The sequence below is a fragment of the Crocuta crocuta genome, unplaced genomic scaffold (assembly GCF_008692635.1).
Source record: "Crocuta crocuta isolate KB4526 unplaced genomic scaffold, BGI_CrCroc_1.0 scaffold68, whole genome shotgun sequence".
In the NCBI taxonomy this organism is placed as follows: Eukaryota; Metazoa; Chordata; class Mammalia; order Carnivora; family Hyaenidae; genus Crocuta; species Crocuta crocuta.
Window position 1 is genome coordinate 3,211,134 of NW_027532426.1, and position 15,244 is coordinate 3,226,377.

The 15,244-nt window shown below is 44.1% G+C and overlaps 1 protein-coding gene and 1 non-coding gene across 3 annotated transcripts; both read left to right on the plus strand.

The window, feature by feature from the left end:
* Positions 1-6,306: 6,306 nt before the first annotated feature.
* On the plus strand, positions 6,307-13,011 carry RPL23 (ribosomal protein L23). 2 transcript variants are annotated; one of them, XM_077779191.1, is made up of 6 exons: positions 6,307-6,409; positions 6,989-7,072; positions 7,401-7,529; positions 11,722-11,835; positions 11,937-12,047; positions 12,759-13,011. In XM_077779191.1, exons 1-5 carry the CDS (start codon positions 6,397-6,399, stop codon positions 12,017-12,019), a joined length of 423 nt encoding a protein of 140 aa, XP_077635317.1. In that variant the 5' UTR covers positions 6,307-6,396; the 3' UTR covers positions 12,020-12,047; positions 12,759-13,011. The 2 variants fall into 2 exon arrangements, with proteins under 2 accessions (XP_077635317.1, XP_077635316.1); XM_077779190.1 differs by lacking the exon at positions 12,759-13,011 and having other exon boundaries at positions 11,937-12,410.
* On the plus strand, positions 7,113-7,247 carry LOC144244134 (small nucleolar RNA SNORA21). The gene has a single exon (XR_013338845.1). It is a non-coding gene; the product is annotated as a small nucleolar RNA SNORA21 (small nucleolar RNA).
* Positions 13,012-15,244: the final 2,233 nt, after the last annotated feature.

A 15,244-nucleotide genomic window follows, 5' to 3' on the forward strand; every position in this document is an offset into this window, starting at 1 on the left:
GTGGGCATGATCACCCAGGGAAATACAGGAGGGAAGAGCATAGTGACTTTGAGCCTGTGCTTTGGAATCAGCCAGGTTTGGGGTGGTATTTCAGTCTGCTTTTCAGAAGCTATGTGGTCTTGGACACGTGGCTTAACCTTTTTATTTCTCAGTTTTCTTATCTGGAAAATAAGAATAATAATACTAGGGTTATTGGGAGGATCCAAGAAGTCATATTCTAGTAAAATGCTTAACCCAATAACTAGTACTCAGTAACATTCCATAAATAGTAACTTCTATTATTTGTAGCATCATGGAAACCATGGTTGAAGAGTGTCAAGAAGGGGGGAATGGTCATAGTGTGAAATGCTCTGGAGGTCAAGTAGGGTAAACACTGAGGAGTATAGGGGAGCCTGGGTGGCTCAGTCAGTTAAGCGTCCGACTTCAGCTTTGGTCATGATCTCATGGCTCGTGAATTTGAGCCGCACGTCTGGCTCTGTGCTGACAGCTCAGAGCCTGGAGCCTGCTTTGGATTCTAGGTCTCCCTCTCTCTCTGCCCTTCACCCTCTCTCTCTCTCAAAAATAAATAAATATTGTTTTAAAAGACTGAGAAGGGGCGCCTGGGTGGCTTAGTTGGTTAAGCGTCCGACTTTCGCNAATTTTTTCAGTATATATAATTTCTAGTATAATTTTAGTCATGTGGTGAGGACATAAGCAAGATTACAGGGGTTCAAGGAATGTGTGCATGCAAGAAATAAGGAAGTAGAGATTGATTGTTTCCCAGGCCTTTCGTTTTCATGGACCATTGAAATTACCCAAAAAATAGTGGCACTGGGAAGGTGGAAAGCTGATATAGGGTTGTAGGAAACTTTTTTTTTTTCCTCTTTTTTTTTCTTACAAATAGATTATTGTCAAGTTGGTTTCCATATAACACCCAGTGCTCATCCCCACAAGTGCCCTCCTCCATGCCCATCTCCCCCCTCCCCCCCACATCCATCAGTCCTCAGTTTGTTTCTCAGCATTCAAGAGTCTCTCATGGTTTGCCTCTCTCCCTTTCCCCCACCATTTCCCCCCTTCTTCTCCCCCATGGTCCTCAGTTAAGTTCCTCCTAATCCTCCTATACGTGCAAACATATATTTGTCCTTCTCTGCCTGACTTACTTCGCTAAGCATAACACCCTCAAGGTCCATCCATGTTGCTACACATGGCCAGTGTAAGAAACATTTTTAACACCAATAAAGATGAAAGGTAGATAATTCCAGAATAATAGGTAGTCCTTTAGACTGACCACGTGTGGGGATTCCTGAGTGGCTCAACTGGTTAAATGTCTTACTTAGGCTCAGGTTGTGATCTCATAGTTTGTGAGTTCAAGCCCTGTTTCTGGCTCTGTGCTGACAGCTTGGAGCCTGCTTCAGATTCTGTGTCTCCTTCTCTCTCTATCCCTCTCCCACTTGTGCAAAAATAAATAAAATAAATAAAAATAAAATAAATAAAAATTAAAAAAATAAAAATAAATAAATGTAAATAATTTTAAAAAAGTAAATTGAAAACTCAAGTTAAAAAAAAATAACCTGAGCAAATGTAGCTTTATAAGAAACACTACATCTTCTAAATATTTCTAATTTTGCCATAAGTGAATGAAAACTCCTTCATGCAAGGATGCTGACATATGGAGATGATCGAGATTGACTTTGTCATTTGTTCAGCAACCAATCCACATGTATTTACTGAGTGAAGCCCTATGCTAAGTGCTCAGGCTATACTGTTGAACAAAAAGGACATGGACCTTATAGACATGGAGCTTATAGACTAGTTATAGACTAGTTGGGGGGGAGGGGGTCATTCAACAAAAAATCTTCAAATGTATATTTATGAATTGTAATAAATAGTATGAAAGACATTTTTAAAAAGTGGGGGAACACCTGGGTGGCTCAGTCAGTTAAGCATCTGACTTCGGCTCAGGTCATGATCTCATGCTTTGTGAGTTCAAGCCCCATGTCCAGGTCTGTGCTGACAGCTCACAGCCTAGAGCCTGCTTTGGATTCTAGGTCTCCCCCGCAGCCTCTCTCTGCCCCTCCCCCACTCACACTCTGTCTTTCTCTTAAAAATAAATAAACATTAAAAAAATTTTTTTACATAGTATGAAAGAAAAATGCAGCATGTTAAAATAGCTTAAAACAGGGGGACCTGACCTAGTATGGGGGTCAGGGCAGATTTCCCTAAGAGACACTTAAACTGAAATCTGAACTTCAGTAGACATGATATCCATGATGAGGGTAGGCAGCATAGAGTATTCCAAGCATGTGTGAGCCAGTGGGTATTTGGAACAGGGACAGTTTCTGGGATTAAAATGTCAACTCTTCCAAACAGGAGCAAGCGTGGTGCAAGATAAAGTTGACGAGGTAGGACGATGCCATGTCAGGGCCTTGAAGGCCACTATACGGATTTTAACTTTGATTCTAAGAGAATTGGAGGATTGGGGCGCCTGGGTGGCTTAGTCGGTTAAGCGTCCGGCTTTTGCTTAGGTCATNCATTTCTGAAAAATTATTCTTGGCCATGAATGAGCGGGTGGAGGAGGGAGAAGTAGAGAACAAAAGTAGTTTAAGTAAGAGAGGGACCATGGCAGTATAGAGGAGATGGAGAGAAGTGGATAGATATGACAGACATGGTTTTTTTAATGTTTATTTCTTTTTGAGAGAAAGAGAGGAGAGAGAGAGAGAGAGAGACAGAGCATGAGTGGGGGAGGGGCAGGGAGACACAGACTCCAAAGCAAGCTCCAGGCTCTGAGCTGTAAGCACAGAGCCCAGAGCAGGGCTCAGACCTACCAACCTCAAGATTAGGACCTGAGCCAAAGTCAGAGGCTTAACCAACTGAGCCACCCAGGTGCCCTGACAGACAATTTTTTAAAATTTTATTTATTTTGAGAGAGAGAGAGAGAGAGCGCGCGCGAGCATGAACAGGGGAAGGGCAGAGAGAAAGAGGAAGAGAGAGAATCCCAGGCAGACTCCATGGAGCCCAATGGGGAGCTCGAACCCATGACTCTGAGATCAAGACTTGGATGCTTATTTGACTGAGCTACCCAGGTGCCCTTAAGATTTTTTTTATTTTTTAAGTAATCTCCACATCCATCGTGGGGCTTGGATTTACAACCCCAAGTTCAAGAGTCCCATGCTGTACACACAGCCAGCCAGGCACCCCTACAACAGACATATGGAAGGTAACCTGAAAAGAGTCTCAGATGGACACCTGGATGGATGGTGGTTCCATTTATCAAGAGAGACACATTTGGTAAGGAAATCGGATGTTCAGAAACCCATGGACTTTGGTTGAGAAGTGAAAGAGAGTGAAAAATTGGTAGTCAGAGAAGTTGGTAGGATCAAGTGAAGGCATTTTAAGAGTGATAAGAGAGATTTATAAATGTACGGATTTATAGACTTCTGAATGTTGAAGTCCCCCAGAGCTTAGCTCATGGTCTTTATTTATTCTTTTTTTTTTTTTTAGATTTTTAAATTAAAAAGATTTTAAGCTTATTTATTTTGAGAGAGTATGTACATGAGTGGGGGAGGGGTGGGAGAGGAGGGATAGAGAGAATCCCAAGTAGGCTCCACACTATCAGCGCAGAGCCTGATGCAGGGTTTCAACTCATGAACCATGAGGTCATGACCTAAGCTGAAATCAAGAGTCAGATCTGACTGAGCCACCCAGGCACCGCTAGATTTTTTTAATTTTTAATTAATCTCTACATCCAACACGGGGCTCGAACATGCAACTCCAAAATCAAGAGTCACTTGTTCCACCAACTGAGCCAGCCAGATACCCCTACCCTTACTCCTTTATGACCTCAGCCACTGTCATGGTTTTAAACATGGTTCACCCTTGAACAACATGGGTTTGAACTGCACTGGTCCACTTATATATACGTTTTTTTTTGAGAAATATATTGCAGTACTGTAAATGTATTTTTTCTTTCTTATGATTTTCTTAAAAAAATTTTAAGTTTATTTATTTATTCGAGGGGGGAGGGGCAGAGAGAGAAGGAGAAAGAGAATCTCAAGCAGGCTTCACACCAGCAGCACAGAGCCCAAGGCAGGGCTCGAACTCATGAACCGTGAAATCATGACTTGAACCAAAACCTCAAGAGTTGGGTGCTTAACTGACTGAGCCATCTACGGGCCCCTATTCCTTGTGATTTCCTTAATAACATTTTATTCTATCTTATATTATAAAAATCCAGTATTCTGAATCTAGTACATATAACATACAAAATATTTTAATCAATTGCTTATGCTGTTGGTAAGGCTTCTGGTCAAAGTAAGCTAGTAGTAGTTAAGTTTCAGGGGAGTCAAAAGTTATACACGGACTTTTGAGTACCATGGAGGGGTCAGTGACTCTAATCCCAGAATTGTTCAAGGGTCAACTGTATACATATATGCTAACAATTCTTGAATTTATAGATCCTTCTCTCCAGAACTACAGGCTGGTATGCCCAACTTGTTATTTGAATATTGTTTGGTTGTCTAATAGACATCTAACTTAACATGTCCCAAACTGAAGTCCTGTTTTTAACCCCCAAATCTGTTCCCCCATACTTTTCCCCAAGCCAGTTGATGCCAATGCCATCTTCAGCTTGCTCAGAGGTACAGCCTTGGAGACATTTTGACTCCTTCCTTTCTTTCACGCCCCCTATTTTGTTGGCTCTACCTCCAAAACGCATCCAGAATCTGACCACATTACGTTACCTCTACTGCTACTGCTCAAGTCCGAATCACCATCATTTCTTTCTTGAGTATTGCAAGAGCTTCCTAACACATCTCCTTACTTGTAACTTTGTGTCCTCTCCCACAGTCTAGCTTCTAGAGTGATCAATCTGATATATTAGATTATTTCCCTCCTCAGTTTACAAAGAGGGCAATGGTTCTCCAGTTCAGTCAATGCCGAAGTCCATACTGGTGTACAAAGCCCTACAGAACCTGGTTCTGTTACTTCTGACCTCTCCTACTACTCTTCCATTCACTTACTCGGCCCAGTCACATCCAGCTTCCCTGTTTGTCCTGCTATTGCTCAGGCACACTCCTGCCTTAGGGGGCCTTCACTGTCTCATGACTATCTGTACTGCCCTTCCCAGACATTCATATCGCTAACTCCCTCACCTAAAATCTAGTTATCAAATAATTTTATTTGCTTTAAATGTTTTTTGTGTTTTTTTTTTTGTTTTGTTTTATTTCTAGGAGAGAGAGACAGCGTGAGCAGGGGAGGGTCAGAGAGAGAGGGAGTCACAGACTGAAACAGGCTCCAGGCTCTGAGCTGGCAGTCAGCACAGAGCCCGACGCGGGGCTCGAACCCACAAACCGCGAGATCATGACCTAAGCGAAAGTCGGAAAGTCGGACGCTTAACCGACTAAGCCACCCAGGCGCCCCTAATTTTATTTGCTTTAATATCAGCTTCTCCCATGGAGCCCACACTGCCCATATTGCTTGCTTCAAATTGCAATTTGTCCCTCCTCCCACTTCCTGATCCCTCTTCCCTTATTCCTTTACTTTTCCATAGTATGCATCATCTAACAGACTATACACTGAAGTTATTGTATCTATTGTTTGGTGTCTAATACCCATTGTCATTTTGCCACTCTGGCAGAATCCTGTATCTGTTTTTCCCCCTGATATAATCTAATGTATGCCCATGACAGTACCTGGCATAAAGCAGGTGCTCAATAGTTGACTGAATGTATTGACAGAAGGAAAGAGGCCAGAATGGGGAGGCTGAAGCTGTAAAATGGGTAACTAATAAACCAAGATCTCTAAAATACAAATGGGTATGGGACCAAACACACACACGCACACGAGATTATCTGTAGTGCTAGAATGGCTCTTCCCATTACCACATCCTTTGGGGGGGGAGGGGGAGGCTTTCACATTTCTTTTTACTCGCAATCTCTTTTTCAACACTTTTTTTTTTCAATACCATATCCTAATGAGAGCGTTCAGAGCTCTTTTCGCTCGGTCCCCCACGCCCTGTGTTCTCTGGGGGTCCCTACACAGCACAGAACCTTTTAATCAGTCATTTCTGAACCTCCAGGATCCAGCGAAGTTCCTGACGCATCCTACGTGCTCAAAAGAGGTTGCTGGGTAAATTTACCAATGTTTCTGGCCCCCCGCCCCCTACATCCGAGAGCTTAAAAAGGAGACTCTGGGCGTCACTCGCTCCACCAGCCTCGAACACCGACCCCGCCCACTTCGCCGCGAGAACTCAACCCGACGTCCAGGGCGTATTACGTAATAACACAGCGCCCTGCAGCGCTGGAGGGAAGAGGCGGCTTGAACGGGCTCCGGGACACGTGACGAGTTGGGCGGAGCGTCAAAGTTCATATCCCAGGGTCCTTTGCACCTACTCCTTTTCTGACTCCCTGCTAAGCCAAGATGTCGAAGAGAGGTGGGTGTCTTGGCTATCCTTCGCCATCTGTCGCGAGGGGGCTCCCGGTCTCGTCCGGAGCGGCGGCCATGGGCAGCGGTGGCGCTCTGCTCTCCGGCCAGGCGGAGAGGGAGAGGGGGCCCGCGCGAGAGCGCTGGAAGGGCTGCCGAAAACGGCCCGCTGGGCCTGGAGAACGGAGTTGGCCGCATCTGGACGGGACTCTAGACCGAACCTCGCGGGGTCGCCCTGCGCCTCGCGCTCCTGTAATAGTATTGAAGTGGAACTGACTTGGGTCCCAGGGTGGGCGACTTGTGCGGCCTCCCGCCTTGCAGGAGGAGCTGCGTGGTGCAGAAGGTGGAACGAGGATTGGGTGTTTCGGGCCCCTTGATCTCCCCGGAGGGGCGGTAAGGGTGAGGAAGTGGCTGTTCGCCGTGAGAATTGGTGGCACCTGGGGAGGGGTAGGTGGCGTCCCAGAGAGAGGGGATGTAGTATGCCGTTTCCCAAAGCACGTGCGGGTGAATGTATTCCTTAGGAGTGTGAGTGGAGCCCCGAACCATGACTAGACAGCGACCCCATTTCTGTTTTCCTTCCTACCCACAGGACGTGGTGGGTCCTCCGGTGCGAAGTTCCGGATTTCCCTGGGTCTTCCGGTCGGAGCCGTGATCAACTGTGCTGACAACACGGGTAAGACCTTCATCCGCACCCTGTCAAAGCCCTCCCCGCCCCCCTTTTAAAAGCACTCGTTGGGCCTTGACTAATGACCCACTGAGCCGTCAAGAAAGGGCAGAGTAAAAACACTGCTTTTGGGTGAAGCAGCAGCGTGGTGTGTTGTTTTGCTTCAATCGGTGGTGTGACAGGTATTCCACCTTGGGCGGGGTGCCGGCGACTTCCTGGGAGTATGAGGGGAGGGAGAGGCTCTGGAAGTGACAGGGAAGCGTGACACCGGGAGGGCTGCTTAACATACTGAGCCCCCCCCCAAAAAAAAATCATGCTTGTTTACATTCTTTCATAGGAGCCAAAAATCTGTATATCATCTCTGTGAAGGGGATTAAAGGAAGACTGAACAGACTTCCTGCTGCTGGCGTGGGTGACATGGTGATGGCCACAGTGAAGAAAGGCAAACCAGAGCTCAGAAAGAAGGGTGAGTGAAGGCCCTGACTCTTCCTCGTTGCTTGGTGGACAGGTGAAGGACTTGTCCCTTTACTAGAAAATGGAACAGTGACTCTATCATTTTTTTGAAATTTTTTAAAAATTTTTATTTATTTCTAGGAGAGAGAGACAGCGTGGGCAGGGGAGGGTCAGAGAGAGGGAGTCACAGACTGAAACAGGCTCCAGGCTCAGAGCTGGCAGCACAGAGCCCGATGCGGGGCTCGAACCCACGAACCGCGAGATCATGACCTAAGTGAAAGTCAGACGCTTAACCGACTAAGCCACCCGGGCACCCCGACTCTTATCATTTTCAAGTCTTCTTAAAAGCTTGATTTCCTTTGAAAGGCAGTCTGAGATGTTTTTCTGTAATTGAAGTTCTGCTCTTGCTGTCTTAGAGACTGTTCACTCCCATGTCTGGTTTTGTCTGTTTCTTTTTTTGCTTGTTTTAAGTAATCTCTGCCCAGCAAGGTGCTTGAAAGCCTTACCCTGAGATCAAGAGTGACATAATGCTAATAACTGAGCCAGCCACGCACCCCAGTGTTAATATTTGTTCTAGCCCCTTTACCCATTAAGTGTATTTGCCACCCTAAAGTCAGGGTCCGTCTTTTAAAAACCTAAGTCTGGGGCACCTGGGTGGCTCAGTCGCTTAAGCATCTGACTTTGGCTCAGGTCATGATCTCACAGTTTGTGAATTTGAGCCCCACGTTGGGCTTGAGTGGGTTCAAGTCCCACATGGGGCTCTGTGCTGACAGCTCAGAGCCTGGAGCCTGCTTTGGATTCTGTGTCTCCCTCTCTCTTTGCTCCTCCCCCGCTTGCACTGTCTTCCCTCTCTCCCTCTTTCTCTCCTTACTCTCTCGAACTGAATAAACATTAAAAAAAAATTAAAGTGTATGTCTTGGGGCATCTGGCTGGCTGGAGTTATGTGACTCTTTGATCTCAGGGTTGTGCATTTAGGCCCTATGCCTGCTGTACAGATTCCTTAATAAAATCTTTTAAAAATAAAAACGTAAACCATGTCATTTTGCTACTTAAGTTCTTCCTTGGTTCCCAATATAAGCTGCGAGGAAGTACATATTTACCCTGCTGTTTCCCCAACAAGTTCAGCAGATAGTTATAAACCATCTCAAGTACCTATACCTGTGGGAACAAGCCCTGTCCTTGTAGAACTTAGTCCGTCTTTGTGGTGCCTTCTCCAGCTCATTTGCTTTCAGTTCCTAATTTCTCCTTCCCCCTTCCTTGGTGCTTCAGATCCTTTGTACTTCCTGCGCCTCCTGCCTGGGACACTCAAATTCAGTCTTCTTTAGCTCACTTCCTTGTTAACACGTCTCCTCATCCAACAGCCCTCCCTGTCCCGCACTTAATCCAAGTGGTATTTTTTTGTGTAGCATTAGAGTTGTTTCTTGTATTTAAGTTCCAGAAGAGCAGATAACCGTCTGGTTCATTGCCGATTTCTCAGCTACAAATGAATATGGTAAACGTGTATATTTTTAAGTAATCTCTACACCGAGCGTGGGGCTTGAATTCAGGATCCCAAGGTCAAGAGTCCCATGCCCTACCGATTGAGCCAGCCAGATGCCCCAGTAAATATGGGGTTTTGTTTTTTGATAGACACTTAGAGCTTGACCAAGTGTCAGGCAAGTTTCCTTTCCTGGAACTACTGAGGTGAAAGGGGAGAATGATAACTTGCATAAAGTGGTTGTGAGATTCAGGTAATGAGCTGAGCATGTAATGAGCACTTGGGCTCTGACACCAGCGCTTTGTAAGTACAGAATAACGTTCTTCATGTTTTAAGGCAAGTTGTTTTTATAGAGGAGATGAACTCAAGATAGTGACTTGTCAAAAGTTTGTCATGCTTGCTTATAAATCTTTTCTGGTAGAAACTAAAATGGGGAGCTGATCATTGCTTAATCCCCACTAGGTGTAGGAGTTTGTTGGGGGAGAAGGTTCTGGAGCACTTCTAACTTGGAATGTCTTGGCTGGCTTTAGAGCTTCTGATGGTGCACTTAACTCCAGCTCTTGGAACTTTCTTCCTGTGCCTGCTTAGTCTGTCTCTGCCCTGGAAGATCTTTCTCTTCCTGAGGGGTCCCAGCTATCACTTGAACATAACAAGTACACATTTAATGGGTGTTGGCCACATACCACAGTACTCCTTGTGAGCCTGCACAAACACACACCCCTACCCCTTGGTTTTTTAGCCTTTACACCAAAAATCTTTGTTCTCCTTTAATACCCACCTAATGCCTTGGTAGGCAAGGAGTACCAAGCATTGTGGCTAAACATCAAAGAATCAATGTGTTAATTGAGATCTACATGCGACTAGACAGGCTTTCCTCCTAGAACACTTGCTGGGTCTGATCTGTGGCCTGGGAAGCTGTCAGGGAAGGGCAGAGCAATCCGCTGTCTCTTGGTGAGGTGGCAGCAGCACGTGGTGTTGGTCTCCATCAGGTTATTGTGGGACAGACCAGAGAACACTTCGTGGTTTTCAAAACAGTTGTGAATTTCCAGCTCTTTTTATGTCTTTGTTCTGGTTTCTGCTAAAAGAATAGATCTCCTTACGTTATTAGGCTTCTGGATAGCAGAAACTTGAAGAAAATGCAGGCAGTGGAAAGGGGCAGTTTGGGAAGTCCAGAGTCCTCAATTTGTGTGGCCTTGTTCCTCTGCTAGATTGGTCATTTGTGAGAATTTAAATGGATATGAGTAGGGTTGCCTGGCTGGCTCTGGGTAGAACGTGCAACTCATGATTTTAGGGTCATGAGGTCAAGCCCCATGTTGGGCATAGAGTTTACTTAAAAAAAAAAAAAAGATTATGAGTAGTTGAGGGCTCAACAGGAGACTCTGAGTAAATAGTTAATCCTCAATGTGTATTTCATTGTTAAAAACTTGATCAGAATCTGTTGAAGTATATAGAGAGAGTATTCGCCTCAAGGATAGCCAGGATTCCTGTCCTTATATAAAAAATCCTGTATTTAGTGTCTGACCTTGAATATGGAAATGTAACTGCTTTCCCTATTTTCCAAGAGGAAAACTTGAATCTCCGAAGATTAAGTAACTCGTTCAGGGTCTCTAAACTAGTGACCATTAAGGTTTGCATGCAGGTTGTGTCTGACTTTAGTTCTTTCAAGTGCAAGAGATGAAGATCTGGGAAAGTGTTCACTTAAGTGCAGGTAGGTTTTTAGAAGTTACTTAAGACCTGGAAAAAACAGTTCCTCAAAAGTTAAACCTTGTTAATTACATAGGAAATAGAAGTTGAATTAAAATTACCCAACTTTCAAACTTCCAAGAGATGATCACTGTTAATATTTTGTTGTATGTCCTTTTTTCTTGACTTAGATGCAAAAAATATGTTTAATTGGGACCATGACTGTCCTGTAACCCATTTTTCTTGATCTGGAGTTGCTTGTCCTACATATGAAAAATTGCAGATAGACCTAATCATTTTTAAGTGATACTGTTTTGTGTATTTGCTGTGAGGCATTTAGGTTAATCCCAAATTTTTGCCTTTATTAACATATGTATGTGCCCAGCAGTCAGGCATTTGAGATAAAGTGGAGTGTATGGTCAAGATCCTGGACGGACTCCTGGAGTTCAAGGAGTGTGTGTACACATGCACACTAGAAGTTGCAGGTTTTCTTAGGACAGATAAATTAATGTGTAAATGAGCTTATATTTATAAAATCTAACATGGTGCATATTTAGTCCCAATAAATTCCTTGAGGGCAGTAATTTTTAGATCTAGGTGTGTATTTTCTTGGAAGTTTTGATATATGCTGGGATGGAACATTGCCTAATGAGTTAATAGCTTGGCCTCTCTACTTTTCCAGTTCTAAGGGGGGAGGGGTCCCATTTTGTGATACTAGGATCTTAATAGTCCCTATGTGTTAGGTCAAAGTATAGAAGGTGCTTAGCAAGTTTCCTGCTGGTGTGCTATTTGTTCTCCTGAAAGTACACATTTACACTGGAAGGAAATGCAGGCAGTTTTCACTTGAAGTAAGGTCTTTGCATAGGGGGTGATTGATGTTTGCACTGTCTCTTTCACTTGCTTTTAGGAAATGAAAAGCCAACGGTGAGTATACATTCTGTCCAAATGGGAAATGGTAGGGAATTAGGTGGGGTGTAAACTGCTTTCTTGTGGTGGCACTGGGACTTGACAGGTTAAGTGACTGCCTCCCTTTATTCCCTTTTAGTACATCCAGCGGTGGTAATTCGACAACGAAAGTCATATCGGAGAAAAGATGGCGTGTTTCTCTATTTTGAAGATAATGCGGGAGTCATAGTAAACAATAAAGGTGAAATGAAAGGTAAGGAGGTATCCATGTTGTTCCCTAGATCTTTGAGATTGGATGGTTTAACCCTTGGGTCTGTCTGATCTTACCTGTCCCCTCTTTCTTTTTTTATTCAGGTTCTGCTATCACGGGACCAGTTGCAAAGGAGTGTGCAGACTTGTGGCCCAGGATTGCATCCAATGCTGGCAGCATTGCGTGATTCTTTGGTTTATCTGTTTTAAAAAAAAGTAAAAATTATTTGCACCCTGTTCTTTTCTTACACGTTATTCTTTTTTTTAACGTTTATTCATTTTTGAGACAGAGCATGTGTGGGGAAGGGGCAGAGAGAGAGGGAGACACAGACTCTGAAGCGGCTCCAGGCTCTGAGCTGACAGCACAGAGCCTTATGCGGGGCTCGAACCCACTACAAGATCATGAACTGAGCTGAAGTCGGACGCTTAACTGACTGAGCCACTCAGGCGGCCCTACACATTATTCTTCTCGACACCACCTAAACGTTGCCTCATTTTGTAAATTGAAATTACTCAGTGCAAACTTTCTGGGGATGTGTGTAAAATAAAAGGTACACAGTTTTGCGCTTTGTGATGCTACAGAGATTTTCATACTTTCCAGTTTCTGCTATAAAAACTTAGTATTTTGTGTTTGGAGTCCTTAAAGTAAATTGCAGATAGTAGATACTGTTTGCTAAGAGGTTACCCCAGGTAACTGCCTTGCAATTCATTTGAGATAAGGTAGAGTAATGGTCAGATCCTGGACACACACGGAGGTCCAGGAGCGACGTGAGGAAGGACCGGGTGCGGGTGTATATATGCACACTTCTGCAATTCTGGGTTTTCTTTGCGTAGACTGGCACATTAATGACTTTATAAAACCTAATATAATTTGCCATTAGGTTTGCTTTCGTGGACAGTGATTAAATTCTTTTAAATTATTTGCAGGTTTTTTGCTATCAGAACGTTTTGACAGGATGGCTGTATGATGTACCTGGTAAACTCTAGTTCAAAGAATAAAAAGTGATGGGGACACCTGAGTGGCTCAGCCAGGTCACAATCTCACAGTTCCTGACTTTGAGCCCCGGATTGCAGAGCCTGCTTGGGATTCTCTCTCTGCCCCCCCTCCCTCACTCCTTAAACTTTAAAAAAGCTTCAAAACCTTAAAAGAAAAAATAAAGGTGATGTGATTATACAAGCACAGTGGGTGTAAACCTTGGCAAATTCCACTTGAAAACACTGGACACTGGCACTTTTTTTTTTTTTTTTTGAGACTCCAAAGCAGGCTCCACACAGCATGGAGCCGTACACAGGACTCAGTCTCACAAGTATGGAATCATGACCTGAGCTGAAATAGAGTAGGATACTCGACCAACTGAGCCATCCAGGTGCCTCTGTAACTTCTCTTTCTAAACCATGAGAATTTTTATGTTTCAGGGCCTGAGAAAAAATGAGCATTCAGCAGGTTTGGGTCAGTAGTTGTGCCTAAAGGTGTTGGGATAGGCTTTTTATTTTATTTTTTTAAAGTATTTTTATTTTTGCCGGATAGAGCGAGCATCAGCCTGAGAGGGGCAGAGGAGGAGAATCCAAAGCAGACTCCAGGACCTGAACTGTCAGCACAGAGACCAGTGTGGGGCTCGAACTCAACAAACTGAGATCATGACCTGAGTTGACATTGGAACCTTAATTGACTAAGCCACCCAGGCACCCCTGGAATTGGCTTTTTAGGTTGAAGTTTGCGTTCACTTGTCTGTTACCTGAAAATACTCAGCCTTAAAACTACAGTTTTCTCTGTAAGGCTGGAAATGAGAGTATGTAAGGACCCTGGCACCTACTCGATAAGATTATCCTTTTGTCCTTCAAGATTCGGAATGGAATGTATTAGACTTAAGTAGTGGTTCTCAACCTGAGGAGTTGAAAAAACGTACAGGCTGGATCCCAGGCCAATTAAGGTAGATTATGGAGGCAGGACCCAGGCATCAGTAATTTTTTTTTTTTTTTAATGTTTATTTTTGAGAGACGGGGTGGGGGGGTTGGTGTGGAGAGACGAGACACAGAATCTGAAGCAGGCTCCAGGCTCCAAGCTGTCAGCACAGCTGGACGCCGGGTTCAAACTCATGAACCATGAGATCATGACCTGAGCTGAAGTCAGACCAACTGAGCTACACAGGCGCCCTGCATCAGTACTTTTTTAAAAAGATTCTTCAGGAGATTCCAAGGTGCAGCCAAGATTGAGATCCAGTGCTGTCTAGACAACTTACCTTGTTTGAGAAATTCAGAAGTCTGAAACAGACCTGTCTTCTATCCTCCAGCCTGTGAAATTAAGTCTTTAATGTGACATGACATGTAAAATTAATCCTTTTTATCCTTTCATGTGAACTCTGTACATGTGAAATTTCTCCCCTTCTTCAAACAGGTGTGAGGTCTGGGGCTCTTCCTTCTCTTAGGTCTTCGTCTTCTGCCTGGGTCCTTTTCAAGTCTTAATAGAATAGACTCAAACTATAGACTGATACCCTATAGTTTTCAGGTTTCTAGGAATTTACCTGTCCTAGTATAGAAAACTTAGATATGCTGAGTATTGCCAGAATTAGTGGTTTTACTGTGTCTAGATATAAAAAGCCACCTTTTTGGGGTGCCAGGGTGACTCAGTGGGTTGAACTTCCAGCTTTGACTCCGGTCGTGATCTCACCGTTTGTGGGTTCAAGCCCTGCATGGGGCTCTGTGCTGACAGCTCAGAGCCTGGAGCCTGCTTAAGCTTCTGTGTCTCCCTCTCTGCCCCTCCTTTGCTCGCACTCTACCTCTCTCTCAGAAATAAAAATTAAAAAAAATTTTAAAGCCACCATTTCTAATGCATGTGCCTTTACATAGTGACTATAAAAGACCTCTGATCTTGTGGTCTCGTGTAGAATAACATCTCAAGACTTGGTGTGAGGGGAAGTTTGAATAAGGCACTTTGATGGGGTAAACCCTCTGTGTAAGGGCTTAATCAAGGGGAAAAGTTTGGAAGTAAAAAGGAAAGAAGGAAATAAAAATCACCTACAGTCACAACAAATGAGGAAATAGATCGTTGTTCAGGGTTTGCTGAATCCTGTCACATAACAAAAAATTAGCCAGGGGATAAATATGGTAATGTATCAACCTGCTGGGGTTTTCTGGGGGTGGTTTGTTTTTTAACAGGAGGAGGAATACTAGCTGATGGAAATAATTGGGTGGGAAGAAGTGCTTTAAGAGGAAGTACTGGAAGTCAGGAGACCTGAATTCTGGTTCTGGATCTGCCACTAAACGGATTTGGGGAATATCCCAATGTTTCTGAGCTTCAATTTCCACTTAACGTAAAATGAGAGTTGGAAGTAGATGCTGTCTGAACTCTGATCCATTCTGGGTACAAACAACCTTCTCAAAAACGGAGCTAAATTTGGGAAATGTATACCATA